Raw genomic sequence first — 16,264 nt, 5'->3', positions numbered from 1 at the left:
TTTAAATCAAAGCAAAACTTTAAATAGTTAAGCTGCTGGCAGTTCAGAGTAATTTCCAACTATTCAGTTTAGCCGCTAAAGAGCAGTTAAAATGTACTGCACTTTATTCCTTGCTATGTTACAGCCTTCTTTAAAAAACAAGCAACGCGCAGTGCAACGCAAATCYGCACACTGCAGGAATGCGAACTGTTACTTAATGATGTGATTTTGGAGAGGGTGTTGCTTTGCTTAGCTCTGCAGTTCAGCCCTGTGCATGCACTCTGGGAATAGATGCTCCCTCTGAATCATAGACGACCTGATTAATAAGTGGGTTACACATGCAAAAGCAAGAGTACATGTACTCTTAGGCGCTGACTCGTTGACTGACGAGTACGGCTGCCTTCCGTGGGCCTGCGTAAGGAGYGGCAGCCTCCGGAGCCGCTCGAGCTGCGTTCCAGCGCCCGGCCCGATGGGTGCGAGCCCTGTGCGGGGCTCTGCTCGTGCCAGGCTGGTTGACGTGTTCTGTGTGATCCGCAGGCTGCAGTGCATCTCCTCTCCTGACCTGCTTCGGTTTCTTTCGTTTCGTAAGATGTTTTACAGCGTGGCAGATGCACAGCATGGAAAGGAAACATGGGCGTGCTCTTCAGGATCGCTCCATCCCTGAAATGAGAGATGGAAAGACCCATCAGGTCAGCTCGCCTACATGGTCTTCATAGGAGAGATGGAAGGACATCCATCCGTGGCTGCTTTTCATATTTGTAGCCTTGGCATTTAATTTAGCTGTTAGCATCCTTGCTTTGGAAGGAATACAGGACACGTCCGGCGTTATCAGACAGCAGGCTCAGGGCTCCTGGATACCCGCAGGAGCTGTACAGACCCCTCTGAGCAGAGCCTTGCTGCTGGTGGCTTCGGGGTGGTTGTGCAGCCTCGTTACTGGATAACTCGCCTAGAACTGCTGAGTTTGGGCATACGCAGGCTCTGGCCATATTCCTAAGGGTATTTCGTAATAGAATCCGTCCTCAGTTCATTCAAAGCATGAAAATCTGCACCTTGTCGTGTATCGACTTAAAAATAACTGTCGCAATTTCAGAGCTGGTTATTGATGTGAGGTGCCCTGTTATTATTATTAGCATTTTTGTGGTGGGAAGAGAGGGAAGGAGGTGATAAGGGGGGGGGGAAGATGGCAACCTGAGGCACATCCTGTGATGTCAGTTCTGAAAATGGAAAGTGTTGGTTTAAGTGCCCAAGAAAGATGATGGTGTATCCCTCTAAAGCTGCTGCGATGTTTCCCTGTGTTTCATCTGATCTGGCTAGTAGCTTTTTCTTCTCAGCTTGGGTAAATCAGATGTGTCGTGCTGATAGATGCCAGTCTGTTACGCAAATYGCTTCCTTTCTGTTTTTCTAATACAGTTTGATGTCTGTCCGCAGGTCAGGTTGCCCGGTAGGAAGCCATGCTTGGATATTAATAGCCATGTTTCAACTAGCCATGGATTTCACCACCTGTGAATCTGTAGCTGGAAGCCACGGGTTTAGGCTCTTGCAAGGACCATCGCCCCGGCACAGGTTGTCCCGTAGTCCTTTGTGGAGTTTTAAAAACGGACAGGAGCTGYGGATCCCCGGCCCCTCTTGGACCTATGTCTCTGCTCATCCCGACCGGCCTCACGGGCAAGCGCAGAGGTACCGTCCGCACCGGCCGCCCCGAGCCGCGGAGCAGCCCTGGGGCTCGCCCGCCAGGAGCGCGCAGGCCGAGCAGCCCGCCGGCGCGACAGCCGCCCTTCCCCTGGCGGCAGGGAGCCGCGGGAGCGGGCGCCGGCAGCCTCGCGCGGCGAGGGCCAAGAGGCACCTGCGGGGCAGCGCCTTCCGCCAGAGAGACAGCAGGGCCACCGCCGTGCCCGAAGTCATCGTGTGGGGCCCCACGGGCGAGGAGGACTCCGTGGAAACCRGCACGCTCCCCGGGCCCTTCGGCTCCGCCACCACCACCTCCGCCTGGCAAACCAGAGCGACCACGGCGGCCACGACCACCACGACCGCCCCTTCCACCACCGCGCCGCCCAAGGGGCCGACCCCGGCGCCAGCGGGGGACGCGCACGGGAGCAACCCCGGCCGCGGGAGCACGACCGAGCCCTACGCCGGCCACAGCGGCAACGGCAAGGAAGCCCGCCCGCCCAGGATACTGGGAGACACGTCAGGTATTGTCCGTCCGTCCGTGCCGCTGGCGCGTGCCGCGGGTTGAGGGTGGCGCCTCTGGGGCGTCGGTGCCTGCGGGCCGGGGGCCGCCGTGCCGAGCTCCCGGCAGCTCGGTGCGTCCCGGCTGTCCTCGGCGGCGATGCCGCGAGGGGGGCGCGTGGCCGGCCCCCTGCCGCGGGAGGGAGGGGAGGCCGTCAGGGCTGCGCAGTCCCCGGGTGTCACGTGGTTGGCTTTTCGCAGCCGCCTGTCTCGTGCCCTGGTATTCGGGGGAGCTGAGAGCTGATGTAAAAGCAGTCGTCTGCTGGGGCTGTTGAATGGCTATGGCTAAAAAGAAATCTTACCTGCCTTTCCCTCGAATTGAAGAAAAACTGCATGCAACTGTATTTTATTTCCATACGCGGGAGTGTTTTGAGGTGTTTCTGACCTGATCAGGAAGCGCGGGAAGTCTCCGCGGAGACTCTGASCGAGACGTGAATCCTGGTTGTGCCCACGTGGCTGGGATGAACGCCTCTCTAGACGCTGGGGATGTTTATCGAACTAAACATCTCGCCGTTCACCCATTCTAGTTTCTCTGCATCATGTCACTAATCATGTACATATTAAAGTACTCGGTAGTTTCGCAGTCTGTCTTGCAGATACAGTTCTTACACAACATAAAAACTCGCTGCTTGGGAGTGTAGTAATGAGGATATTTGAGGCRCGTTGTTGCAGGTCCATCTGCAAAGACATAGAGGTATATAAACACCGGCCCCCCGACTCCAGGAACGGCCAGCTCACGACAGTCAGTCTGTCCCGTTCTTCCTTACCCGAGCGAGGCGCTTCGCCGCAGTAGGCGTTTCCACGGGCCGCTGGCGTTGGTCCTAGCGTTTCCCTCTGCCCTGCAGCAGTGTTTCTTGCTCACAGAGGTCGCGCAGGAAGCGCGYTGTGGAGGTACTACAGAAACATTCGCGAAAGGTTTGTTGCATCAGTTCAGGTCTGTTAATGACTTCCCGTGTTCAYTCGTGTGAGCGAACGTTTGTTTTCAAGGAGGCTTTCAACGAGGAGCGTGCGCCGGTGCCCTGCTCTGTGCGTGCGTGGGCATTCAGAGCCGGCGCGGCACCAGTCGCTCGGAGAGCTGGGGGGGCTGGCAGATGATATCGCTGGACCGCAGCGGTCAGACACACAAGGCGATAAATAATCTGGCATTGTAGCTGTGCTCTGCAACTCCTGTTTGAATTATTTCCAAAATTATTCTGACTATTGGCAATGACGCTGTGAATTTTTTTTAAGTGAATAGTTTGTTAGCGAAGCGGTGGGATATTCTGTCATCAGATTGTTCAATATGAATAATTTACCCAGCACGACTAGGACGCCGAGGCGAGCGCTCTCAAAGAGCCTTTGCCGTGCCCGGGAGCTAGAAACGCCTCACCGGAGGAGCCCGTTCGTGCTGCTGCTGCAGGGCATACGTTAGCTTGGGATCTCRGCTGTGCTGAGCTCCTGGCAGTGCGTGCGCAGCCTATGAGACAGAAGGGGACCGTCACCCGTCTGGCCCCGCAGACTGGCTGCTGCTGCGGAAGCTGGCGGAGGGGCCGGCAGCAAGCGCGAAGCCGCGTCCCTTCCAAACGGGGCTGCGAGCGCCTCTGGCCTGCAACCAAGCAGTAGAGAGTACGGTAGAGTCCGGGTGCGTGGCAGAGGCTTATGSCAATACTGTAGTATGAATAAATACCAGGGACTGACGGTGGTCCTGGAATGGAGGGGTTTGTTGCAGCATGAACTTTCACTGGAAAATGTTGCTGAATACTGAGATAAATACGTGATTTTAAACAAGAGCGCTTCGGAAACAAATGGAAGCTCTGGTTCATCATTTTTATCAGAGACGTTTTCTAGCAACTTACTGTGTTTTTCCTATTATCAGTATACATCCACAAACCATCTTCCATAATCAAATTTAGTGCAGCACTCTGTTACTGTGATATGTTCCACCAGCACTATTTGCTGTGTGGACATGGATGAGAAAGCAGGTTCCCATTTATTTCAAATTATATTTGTTATCACCAGTATTAAACTGTGGGATACTATTATTGTAGTTTACAGAATTTATTCACTGTGCATTGACTGCTTTTAGTCAATGTGCACAGTGATTTTCTAGTAAAACAAAAAAATGTTATTATCTAATCTTAATCCCAATTAATTTATCTAGCATACCCTGCCCRGGAAAAAGAAAAAAACCCACCATAATGTTGTTCCTAACATAAAGAAGTTATTTATAGCAGTGAAAAAGCTCCCAACCTCCACATCTTTTTGCATGTTAGAATCAGCTGGCTAAATTAGAGACAGACTATCAATAACAATTACCAGCGTAAATTGTTTGCCGAGTAAAACGTATGATGAGATGTTAAGCCTTGTTTCCCCAGACCTCTCTTGGCCGATGTCTTAGAGCAGAGGGCGACGTCCCATGCCGTTCTCACTAGCGACACGCACGCCGGTGGCGTGTGCCTTTCCGCACGGGAAGCGCATCGGAAGCGCGGGGGAGCCTTCCCCACCGCTTGCACCGGGCAAAGTGCCGCTTGTCGCCGCGAGCGCGGACAGCGTCACCGCGCCCGGATCTCGGGGTGGATCGCCGGGCGCGGAGAGCCGGGAGCGTGCGAAGCACAGCGGGCCCCCCCGGGGACAGGCCGAGGACGCGGGCGCTCCGCCTCTGCAAACGCGCCTGCCGCTGCGTCGGGGGCCGGGAGCAGGGGCCTGCGCGGAGATTCGACTCCCTGTTTAGACAGAGCGCCGAGGTCGGGAGCCCACCCTGGGCTCCGGCGCTCTCCTCCAGGCCTTGGGCTGCATAGCTAACGGTTCTTGGACGCTTTAATTGCTGTTTTGCCTGGGGTTCGTCAGCAACTAGAACTGGTCGCCGATGCTGTCGGTGAGTACGAGCGACGTGGTATTGATGCCTGTCAGGCTGAAGTCACGGTGAAGGTGACACTGCCGTGCATCTGTCCTGGAGCTATCAGATAGTCACTTGCTAAAGCCGTRTTCATGTATCTCCCAAGAGACCAATCTTACCAGTACGGGGAGGCTGCTTGCTTGTTCACCGTTTCTCTCTTTGGTCTTTTTGTGATACTGGTGGTCTCCAGTGATCAATCTCAGAAGCGTTGCTCCCTTCTGGACAGCAATGAAGGCGATTCTGGCATCTGTTTCTGGTTGGGCAATAGCTCGGTCTGTAAAGCTGACGAAAGTACTTTATTTTACATGCTGATACACTGTAAGTAGGTATAATAATGATCAGTGAACAGCAACAACAAAAATCATTACAGAAGTGCAAATACTTGCCTTGTAAATGCAGTTATTTTCTGCCATGAGATCATTTGAGAAAGCACCATTTTAAGCACTTGCCAAGACCTTATGGCTTGATCACTCAAAGAATAAGTATTCCTTGTTATAGTTCGATAGTTCTCCTGACAGCATGTGTTCAAACTAAGGAATGCAGCCAAACAAAGATGACTGGCTTCCCATGCTTCAGAAACACAATTGCCCTTTGTTTCGGTTGAGACTTTGAAAATGGGATGTAGTGTGTTTTTCTGGTATCAAATGAATTTTTCTGTCTCAAACATTTTTCAGCTACAGGGACCCTGATTTTTCAGATGTGACTTGGAGCCATATCATCCGAAGTATGTAAAACCCCAGCATGCTACTTTTCAGATTTCACACTACTTTCATTTTGGGTGCTCATAAAGGAATCTAATTTTCAAAGGATGGATTCTCCAACCTTTCTGATACCTCATGCCGGGCTCCAGATTTTGATGCTGGAAGTGCAGGCCTGTGGTTTCAACAGCGCCACAGTTTTGTATAGTGCATCTTAAATTCTTGTGCTGTGAGGCAGCGCCATATATTGCACAGGAGAAGATAAGCCCAGACGTGTTCTGCTAAGAGCAAGCCGTTGCTCTGCGTAGCTTCTCAGAGCTGGCGCTCTAGTTCGGCTTGAAGTCAAGGATGAGGAAATACAGCTCCTGATGGCACAGTGCTTTGCAATCTTTGTTTGTTTTGGATTTTGCTGGTGCACTTCCAAGAACGCTTCCTAGGCTGCTCCGTCCCTATCAGCGTGACAGCTTTAATGTCCTTTAGCTGCCTTCCCTTGCTGATAGATACCACGAGCCAAGGTCTTGCTGGAATATCAGCATTTGCAGATACCTAAAACCTGCAGCTCCCTAACCACTTCCCTCAGCTGTGAAACCTGCACCTTACTCTAACTGGAGTCGCGTGTGGCAAATGAATGGGAAGGTGCCTTGCCTGAGCCTCCTGCAGAGGGTATAAATCTCCGCTGCGGCTTGCCGGGGCTGAGCTGTGGTCCTGGCAGCCGCCCTGGGAGCTGCGCTTTCCCCGGGGCTCAGCAGGCGGCAGGGGAGTTGCAGGACTTCCCGTGATCTTCGCAGGTCGGGTCTCTGCTGTGGCCTGCCGCCAGAAACGAGTCCTCAGCCGGCTTCTTCCCGTACCTGGTGCTTGCGTCCAGCCCTCCTCGCGGCCCCCTCTAGCCTTAGACGTAGACAGTGTTTCAGAGGCGTTTGGGAGTTGAAAACTCTCCAACGGACTTTAATCTTTTAGCTCTTAACTCTCATTAGGGACTCTTTCAGAATCAGAGTTTTTGCTAATTAACCTCTTTTTACTGCATAGCGAATACAATAAACTCCTTTTCTGGCTAAAGGACCTTTTTGATCTCAGCCTATCCACCCTAAATTGAAAAGTGCCTGAGTGCCACATTTGCTTTTGTTCCCGTTATCCGTATTAAGCACGCTGGCTGCCTCCAGGACCTTTTCTGGAAGCTTTCCGCGGAGCTCTTACTCACTCTAGGCTAAATCCCAACAAGGAAGTGAACTTTCTCTAGCCGACCAAGCTGCGTGGCCTCCTGTGCCGTGCCCCAAAGGACGGTTCCCAGCGCGGGCCGTACTTCGGGCTGGGGAGCCGCGAGGCCGGAGCTCCGCGGGGCGGGGGGAGACGCCGTCCAGCAGAAACTGGAGCCTTGCGGACGCCGATACGGATACAGCCCTTCCCAGTGAAGGACTGCGGCCCGTGAGCTGGGCTGGGAAGCGATCCTAGGCAAAAGCAGCGTTTTGTCTTCCATTGAAAGCCTCTCTGTATCGTCGCTAGTGCCTAGAGGGCAGCGGTCAGCAGAGTGATGGCTCCTGCCCCAGATCCCGCTGCTTCCCTCTCTGCTTATGAGGTGTCACTGATGCAAGGAATTACACGAGGGAGCTGCATGAAATCAGAACAAACATTACGGCAGCAGCAGGGTCTCCATCAGCCCTTGATTGTGGCAAGGAAGCAGCCGACTCTGTCTTTACGCCCTGTGGTATCGTGGTTTTTGTTAGTGGTATGCATCTGTAAGCCCAGGCATTTTTCAAGTCCTGTTCCTCTCCGTTACGTAAGGTTTAGCTGCTGGAAGCGTTTGTTCTCTGCTTGGAGAAACATATGGCTACAAATTAAGGTTGGGTAACTTGTTTGTACTTTTTATTTGGCTCAGTGAACATTAGGAATCGTTGTCCTACAATCCTCTTACCTGCTGGTTTCTGTATCACGGTGTAAGTAGAGGGAGATGTTGCTTTTAAAGGCTGTTCCAACAACCCCGAAAGATAAAGGTTTCCCTCGTTTTCAGTGCTGGAGACGGAGCAGCTCTGAGGACGGGGGGACCGTGGGAGAGGCTCCTGCTAGCAGGAGAGCATCGCGCTCGGCTGGGCTTGAGGTGCCGCCTCGTCCCTGTCCCACACGGTTCTCTATGGATTCAGCACATCAGATGCCCTGGTGCTGACAAAAGTGTCTCTTTCCCTCTCTTTCTCTCTCCTGTACGATGGCGCACACCTACATGGGTTTTGCTACAGATTTAGGAGACAAAAGCTTTTGACTTCCACTCTGCAGGGTTTAGTGTGGGATGAATGCTGTATATGGAGATGTGAGTCAACAAAACGACTGAAAGTGGAATATTAATTCTCTCTAGAAACGCTTTCAAACGCCAGTAGAAACCATCGCGTGCACGAGCATGGCCGTGCCCTTGTCCGCCGCCTTTCCTTCCGCGTGCGTGCGTGCGGACAGAAGGGGCCTTCGTGCTCCCGCGGGGGGAGGAGAGCCTGGGCGAAGCCGGGGCCGGCTGGCGGGGCGGCCGCCCTCGGCCCGGGCCCTGCAGCCCGAGCCCGCTCCCGGCGGCTGCCTCGCCGGGCGGCAGCCCCTCGCGGCAGCTCGGCTGCCAGCGCCGGCGCGCCGGGACCTCTTCTCCGCTCGGGGCCGCAAACGTCCCCTGGGGGACCTGGGGGCTCGCGCTCCAGTTTGCCTGTGTACAGACAGAGCGGCTATAAAGTGGCATGCAGTCAACAGCTTTTATTTAGAAGAACGAATTCAAACAATCTTACTCAGTTAAGTCTTTTTCTCACCCCCACTCCTTCTTGCTGAAGAATAGAGGGGGAAAAAGACAAAAACGATTTATCTGTGACTCACCAGGAACAAAAACAGGCTTAAAAAATCTTGTGGAATATAAAACGTTCTGCTTATAGGTAGGAGAAAAGGTAGAAAAGTGAATATTTTTAACGTCTGGAAAAAATAAATAAATGAATAAYGAGTGCAGTTTTGGTTATGGTTGGTTTAGTCGTGTAGGGATTTTTGTATCGTTTTTTGTAGCGGGTTAACTAAAACCCAGGTATGTTTCTCCCTGTGCCACCTATGTCTGCTYGGTGCCTGGCAAGCGTGCTGATAGCAGTCAGCTGGGGACTCAATATGTTCACCCAGGCATAGTTTATGCTTACGCTTTTCAAAAATGTGCTCCCTTTTTGGGGGCTGTCAGAATCGTTTGACGATGGAGCCCGTAAATAGAGAAATAATTAAAATTCCTTAGTGCTGCAGGAGATGAAGGTTCTGACGGGGCTTTTATYGGCGCGGCAGAAGGGATGCTATCTGCGAAGGCTGGTGTCTTCTGCAGAAGCCGAGCAGCCTCTTTACTACTGGATAGGCAAGAGGAGAAAAGCACGATGAATCAAGAGGCTGTCGAAGTTTAGGCATGAGTTGTGCTCGCTGAGTTGTCTGAAGCTTTCCTTGCAGTATCGCTAGAATAAAGCCATCTCTAATTAAACCTTTAAGTGCTTTATAAGGCAGAAGACTTTATGTGCCGTCTGCTGCTCTTAATGGTTATTTAATGGCTGGTATGCGATGAATTGGCGTCTTACTGCGGTTCTGAATACACGGGTAAGGTGCTCATAAACGAGCAGTGTCGGTGCTAATTGGCACCTCTGCCCGTTGGCTTGGAAAAGAGGTGAAGGATCGGCTGGGTGCAAGGACGCCGCCGGCGCCTTCCGCTCCGGCCGCCCAGCGGCGCCCGGTAGGTGGCCCAGGAGGCGTTTCTGGGGGACGGAGCCGCCGGTGCGTGGGCGCGTGTGCTGCCGCGTGCTCTTGGAGGCAGCGAAGGCTTCGGTCTCCAGGGCTGTGAACCAGAATTCAGTTCTTTGCCCGCCCCAGCCCGCCCCCTTTCCCTTCGCTCSGTTCGCTAAGAATGCGAAATGAATAAGTAATAATGAAGAGACATTCTGCTTCCCTGCTGGGAAGTGACCCTATCTTCCAAAACAGGGTGAGGGAGAGGGGGCGCTGGATGCACAACGAGATAGCATATGCAGAAGGCTTCAAAGGAATTAATTAAAGATAAAATGTGGTTAAAAAAAACCCCCGGGCGGTTGGAATAGGACTGCCTCTTTGATCCACTTTGCTGAGACACCAGGATCCGTTGCGGACTCTGGCCTGCGGAAGCAGGAGAGGAGAACACGGGGCTGGAAGGCATTACCGAAGTGAACATCTGCAGGTCATCGTGATAGCGAGCGTGCCGTGTCCTCGACCTTCCCCAGTCCGTGGCGGCCGTCGCGGGACACCCCCGCCCCGGGTGGCAGCTTCCCGGCTAGAAAGGCAGAGCAAAATGCGTTGCTTTGCGAGGGGTGAGAGAGCCGCAGCTGCACGTCCGGGGAGACGTAGCACGCTCGTCTCGGCTGCACGCTCCCCGCAGGGCGCGCTCCCTCGGCGCTCTCTCCTCAGCTGCACGCTCTGAATTGTGCTCTGATTTATGCCTCGCAAAGGTGCGTCAGCTCCGCTGATTCTCTCGGCGCTGGTTCGGAGCCAGCCCCYGGGGACCCGGGGCGTTCTGCGCCCRCACCGGAGCGGGTCAGCAGCCCCGGGATGTGCGGAGGTCCGAGGCAGYGCGCCGGCGGCCGGGCTCGGGCCGTGCGTGCCAGCCAGCCCCTTCGGACAAGCCTTCTGGGGAGTCTCGTGCGAAATCCACATCTCACCAGCCTTCAGAAGACAAGCCCGTGGCAGTCTGGAGTGATTGATTATTAATCAGTTTGAGCTTCATCTCCTTGGTGGTGAGTTGTCATTCCTAAATCCTTTCACAGGGTTGTGTTGAATAATGGCAGGAGGCTTCTGCCGGGCTTTGCGCGAGTAAATACCGCGTGCCTTCGGGGTGATGGGGAGCGAGGGGACAACGCGGGCGTGCGCAGGCTGGCTGGATCCCCGCTCCGTTCCTCTATAGCGTGCGCTTTAGCTGTTCTCTTTGCTTATTTGTCTTTAGTTAATATAGGTGAGCAGGCACAGACTGACAGGCCTTGGGAGTGAGCTGCAGAGCGGCGTGAATTTTCTGCCGTGACCCGCTGAGCTGAACTGCGGGAGGAGCTGGCTCCCTCCCTCCCTCCCTCCCTCCCAAATTTGCTTTCCCGTGGGGAAAGGGTAGGGTGCTCTCAAGAAGGGCGGATGTAACAAAAGGATCCGTCCTGGGCTGGTGGGTAAATCTGCCTGTCTTCCCACACTCTGAAGCCTCCCGCAGGTGGGAGAGCCTTGCTGGGAATCGTCTAACGGGAATCATGGCTGTCAGAAGAGGCACGGAGGCGGGAGAGAAGGGCTCAGCTTGCCCGGTCTGGGGCAGTGCGCAGGCTGCAAGCGCAGGGCGGCAGCCTGGGGGGAGCGCGGCTCTCGTCCCACCCCGGGCAATGCCATGGTCCCTGCGGTTGCTGCCGCGTCGCGGTGGAGCAGGTGGGGCCGGAGGAGCAAACTCGCTGGGGCCCTATTTGCAGAAGAGCTCGGCAGCCGGCAGGAGGAGGAATGGCGAAGGCAGGTGGGTCCTGGCCTGAGAGGAGGGGAGAGCAGACGCCCCCGAGCGTAAGGCCGGAGTTCGGGGAGCAGGCCGTGGTTGCGGGGAGTGCAGCTCCCTGGCGGACGAGTCGGCTTCCAGCGAGTGGGAGTAAGAGGAACGGCTGCAATCGCAGCTCAGACGGCGGGACCGACTAGCCCCGGCTTACACACCTGGGCCCTTCCTGTGGTTGAGCCCAAGGCACTCTCGGGATCGCAGCACGGCTGAGGTTGGAAGGGGCCTTTAAAGATCATCTAGTCCAAGCTCCCTGCTCAGGCAGGGCCCCTGGCTCCCTTCTGGGGGCTTCCCTTGAGCGCCCAAGGCCATCCCCCCCTCGGCACCYGAGGAGCCATTCCCGCTCCTCAGCACTGCCTCGCCGGCGTCCTCTTCACGCGACTTTGCGGCCCCTGAGGTTGGCTGAAAGGCTCGGGCCGTGGCCGTGCTCTTCACCTGAGCTGTCTGTCGAGAGCTCAAAGTCCAGCGGATGGTTATTTCTTTTCTTTGCTTCTGTTGCAAGTCCTCGGTGGGAAGTCTATTGATTCTGCAAGATTATACAGCTTTTGATTGAAGTCTCTCTTCAAAACCTAAAATAGCTTCTTCCATGCTCAAGCTCACTAGAAATGAGGCTGTGTTTAGTCTTAATTTGTCAGTCATCCCATTTTCAGAAGTACGGAGAAGGTTTGTTTAGGCATTTCTGCTCTGGTGCCGAGTGTTTGGCTGAGGTTTTGGTCTAGGCTCCCCGAACCACAGCTCGGAGCTGCAGCCTGGGCTGCTTCCTCTCCCCCTCCGCAGCCACCACCTTTGACTTGGCTAACAAGTGTCGGTTCTCTTTCCTGGGTTTTGCAGCTGAGGATGGGGAGAAGGAGTACCTGTCCRTGGACAGTCTCCCGGCTGGAAGTTGCTGTTGATGCCTGGAGTGGAGACTCCACTTGTTTTATTTCTCTTCTTTAATCCCGTGGCTAGGGACACAGGATGGCGTGCCGCGTGTAGGAGCGCTGCGGGCCTCACCAAGCRTCTGCTGCGAGCCGCACGCTTGGAAGCAGACGTGCGTGCAAAGAGTGTGTGCGCGCGACTGGGCAGAGGGGGATGCTACCGGTTAATCCTCGCGGTTTTTCTGCACGTCGGCTGAGGTACCGCATACGCTTACCTCCTGTGGGTCTGCTGCGGGAGAGCCAGCCAGGCTGCTGGCAGGCTATCGTCCCAACCCCAAGGCACGCGCWCAGAAAGCAAGAAAAATAATTATTCCTTTGGTTGCCACCGCTTTGTAGCACAGTAAAACAAATCCCCTCCTGGCAGTATTTACAGGGGGCAAGGTCCCAGCCGCGTGAGAGCTGCTGCCTTGTTCCCTGCTTAGCCCTCGGTAAATGAGCGGTGGTTTATGGCTCCGCAGATCCGAGGCAGGCTGTCGGGATGACCTGCCCGATCTCTCTGCACGTGTTTCTGCCAGGCTGGGCACCGCGCGCCCCTGAATTATCGCAGCAAGGCGGCTGGAGGGCCTGCGACACAGCACCGTGAAAAGGAGGGTGGCGAGGCACGGAAAAAAGGTTCACTTTTTTCCCCGGAAGACTTCTAAAAGATTCTTTAAAGGCCATACATCACCTGTGTAATAATGTGGTTTTCCTTAAGGGTGAAGGAGTTGGAAAGATACGGGTGATATCTGAAGCAAGAAGCGAGTGCCTCTGTAAACTGCATTTTTTTCTGGCAAGGGAGAAGGGATTTTTTTTCCCCCACAAGATTAGCAGATGTCATGTGTGCGTGTGTGCTTTCACCCACGTGTGTCTAAATGAGCAAGAAACTCTTGCTCTGTTCTCAGAAACATTTATTGCTTGGTAATACTTGCTATAGCACCTGAGAAGATGAGTCCCAGCATCTTCAGCATAAGCCTTTAGGATCTTCTTTCTTGGCAAGAATACTTCTAAGCAGCAGCAGGCTACTCTTCTCCTTTCATCGTTCCAATCCCAAATCCCAGGAGGCTTCCAGGAACCTTGGCTGCTTTGCAGAATGCTCTCTCCTCGTTGAGTTAAGCTATATGCCGCCCACATCCTTCGCAAACCTGATTAGGCTGCCCACATGCGTCGGGGGCTTGCCTCCATTGCTGGCAGAGCTGCATTTTAACCTCGGGCTTATTAGCGCTCGCCAGGCGGGGTTATAGAGCTGATCTCAGTGATTTAACAGCTAGAAAAATAAGGGACTTCGCCTTTGCTTAGTTTTCCCCATGGGATGACTGATTTACCTTTGTTTTCTTCGGGCAGAAATGCAGTTTGTGTAGTCAAGGTAAGAATTTAGAGACTGTGATTTACTAGTAAGACTAGTAAAACCATCTGGGTTTTTGCATCTTGGCTCTCCGTGGGATCCAGAACGTCCCTTGAGCCAGCGCTGGGCGCAGCCAGCCAGCCGCCCTGCAGAGCAGCGAGACGCGCCGCGCGGTGCGGGCAGGCCTGCGCTGGCCTTCTCGAACGACCTTTTCGGCTCCCGCTCGGCCCGAGCAAAGGCGCCGTGCGCGGGAGAAGCGGCACGGTTGGCTCTGGGTTAGCAGCCAGGGAGCTGTTGTAATGGGAGCGGTTGCGTGCCCCGGTGTGGGCAACTCCCGGGCTAGCAGGAGTTTGCTTTCTGGTTACATTTCTTGCGGACCCAAGAAAATTTTCCAGTGAACGTGGTCAGACGGCCTGGGTGAACTTGCTTTTGCTTTGCTGTCCGTCACCGCTCCTGCGGAAGCAGTGCACGCCTGGTTACCCTCCTTCTGCCGACCTGACTGTACGCCGCCGTTGCGTTTGCCTGGGGAACCGCTCTGCRGCGTCCGGGCTGGATCACAGCGGCGCTGCCCTGCCCTCCGGGGTGGCTGCCTTCCTGCTCTTGCATGCGGGGAGAAGAGCGTTGGTTTTTATTACAGTCCGAGATACCGTTTTCGCTTAAAATCAGATGTGCTAGCAATAACGTGAACAGACTCTCRGTTTTGGCTCTATCTGCCTCGGGCTTGGCTTCCCTTCAAGCAATTATCTGTAAGCAAGAGGCCGTGCACGAAGCCTGAAGAAGTGGCATTCGGCACTGCCAGCGCTAAGGCGAATGAACATGCTTGTGCTCATCTCGTGCAAACGTGCTGGACGCACACGCTTGGGCGGCGAGCAGGGCGGGTGGGTGCCACAGCACCAGGTGTCGTCTTGCGTTGTGGTGGCTACGACATACACCAAGAAAACTCCTGCTGTGTCTCTTCCTCTGTGTCTAACCCTCTTGAATTTTGGGGAATTATTTTTCTTAGCAACTACTTAACAGTACCAAGAGATGGGTAGAATTACAGCAAAATCTTCTGGTCCGCCAAGGGAAAAGGCCATTTGTGGCTATGATTGCTACAGAATGGTCATGAAGCACTCTTGATAGAATTCATCTGTCCTAAAGCAGTTTTATATATTAGATGAGGCTTTTAAGGATCAGAAACAAGATTCCTGAGAAAATTAATGCTATAGCTGTACCATTTATATCATTGAAGTGAGACGTGTCAAGCAAACAGCCCAACTGCGATAAACTCAGAGTAGCTGGTACATCCTTGAGTGGGAAGCCTTGTTATGTTGCAGTTTCTAGTAGATCATGAAAGAAGCTGTCATGCTTCTCAGATAAAGCCGGTTTTCTCCAAAGTCTCCATGATGGTCACAAGGGCTGGATTTTGAAGTAGTAAAGTTTTCCTAAAAGCGGGATAAGGAATCAGGTGGTAATGTTGGYGCTCGCAGAACCTGAGAGACTCGGAGGAAGGACTCGCCAAGGGAGCAAGGACGCTGGTGTTGTAGGTAGCAGAGATGTCTCTGATCAGAGCGAGAGAGGCACAGCAGATATCCACAGGTCAAAGGGGAAGGCAGGTGCTGGGGGGGTGTTGTGAACGCATTAGGTGCTTAGATGCTTTGACCGCTTCCTAAGTAGTGCTTGGGGTGAGCATWAGAAAGAGAGAGAATGGGGAGAAATAGAGACAGAAACACACTGGCAGAGCTTTGCCTGGATCTCCGTTTCTTGTATAAAGAGGCTGGTGCAGAAATGTTTGCAGAGCCCCTGTATCTATTGACTGCAGCTAACACACATCCCTGGTGGAGGTAACTGTAATTCAGAGTTTCCAAACATTTGGMGCTCTGAGAAAGGGTTTGCTTAAGCTAGGGAGAGGTCTGTGGGGAAGAAGGGTCAGCAATCATAATGGGCTTAGAGCGAAGAAAGGCGACTTAAATTCGACATTAGGAGAAATCTCTGTAGCAATAAGGACAACTAAGCGCYCCGGCCCATTGCCTAGGGAGACCGAGGGATCTCCGTCAGCGGAGGATTTGTAAGAACAGATTAAGTAAACTCCTGTCAGGATTGCAATAGGGATGGTGTGCAGCCTTGATGCAGAAAGACAGACTAGATGAGCTCCGAGGGTCCTTCTCAGCCCCGCTCCCTGCCTGGGACGCTGTGGAGTCTGTGCAAGAAGATCCCACTTCTGTGAGTAGCGGAGAGCGAGCCTCTCGTGAGGAAGAGCTGCAAATTCCTCCTCCTCCTCCTCCTCCGGCGGCACCTTCCTGCACCACGGCCAAACATAGCTAAGCAGTGGTATCCAGAGCAGAAAGGCGACCAGATACATGACTCACATGTGCTATTAACTGAAATTAAATGGCTCTTCTCGGGTTGYCTGCCGTCTCGCATTGTGCATTTCCTTTCACCAGAGATGTGACATAAATTGTCATAACTGGAGTTTTCCTCGCAGTCCTATTTCTGGGCTTGCTTGGCTGCAGGTTCAGTTCTTTGGCTGTATGTGGTCTGTTAAGACTTAGGGAAGGACCTGGGCAGGTCAGATGCCATCAATAGTTACTAAGCCCACAGAGAGAAAGCCTTTGCTCGCATAGTTATTTGAGTATCAGGTACTGGGCAGCCTGTCAGGCTCGAAAATGCAGCATGACCAGCTGCCTGATGTGCCGCTTTCTGTGCGGAGACGAATGCTGGGCAGAACAGAGGCCGTGGCAAAAGCAGGAGCTT

General features: G+C 53.8%; 1 protein-coding gene across 1 annotated transcript in view; it reads left to right on the top strand.

Annotated features, from left to right (window-relative positions):
• Window positions 1-1,393: 1,393 nt before the first annotated feature.
• The window catches only part of AJAP1 (adherens junctions associated protein 1), a 36,344-nt gene continuing 21,473 nt past the window's right edge, over window positions 1,394-16,264 (top strand). The window contains exon 1 of the mRNA XM_026085437.1: window positions 1,394-2,168. Within this exon, the coding sequence (XP_025941222.1) occupies window positions 1,394-2,168 (775 nt within the window). The remainder of the gene's footprint in view (window positions 2,169-16,264) is intronic.

This window comes from Apteryx rowi, unplaced genomic scaffold (genome assembly GCF_003343035.1).
Source record: "Apteryx rowi isolate R43461 unplaced genomic scaffold, aptRow1 scaffold_67, whole genome shotgun sequence".
NCBI classification, from domain to species: domain Eukaryota; kingdom Metazoa; phylum Chordata; class Aves; order Apterygiformes; family Apterygidae; genus Apteryx; species Apteryx rowi.
Note: the sequence above shows the minus strand (reverse complement) of the source record. Positions and strands in the feature narration are given on the sequence as shown.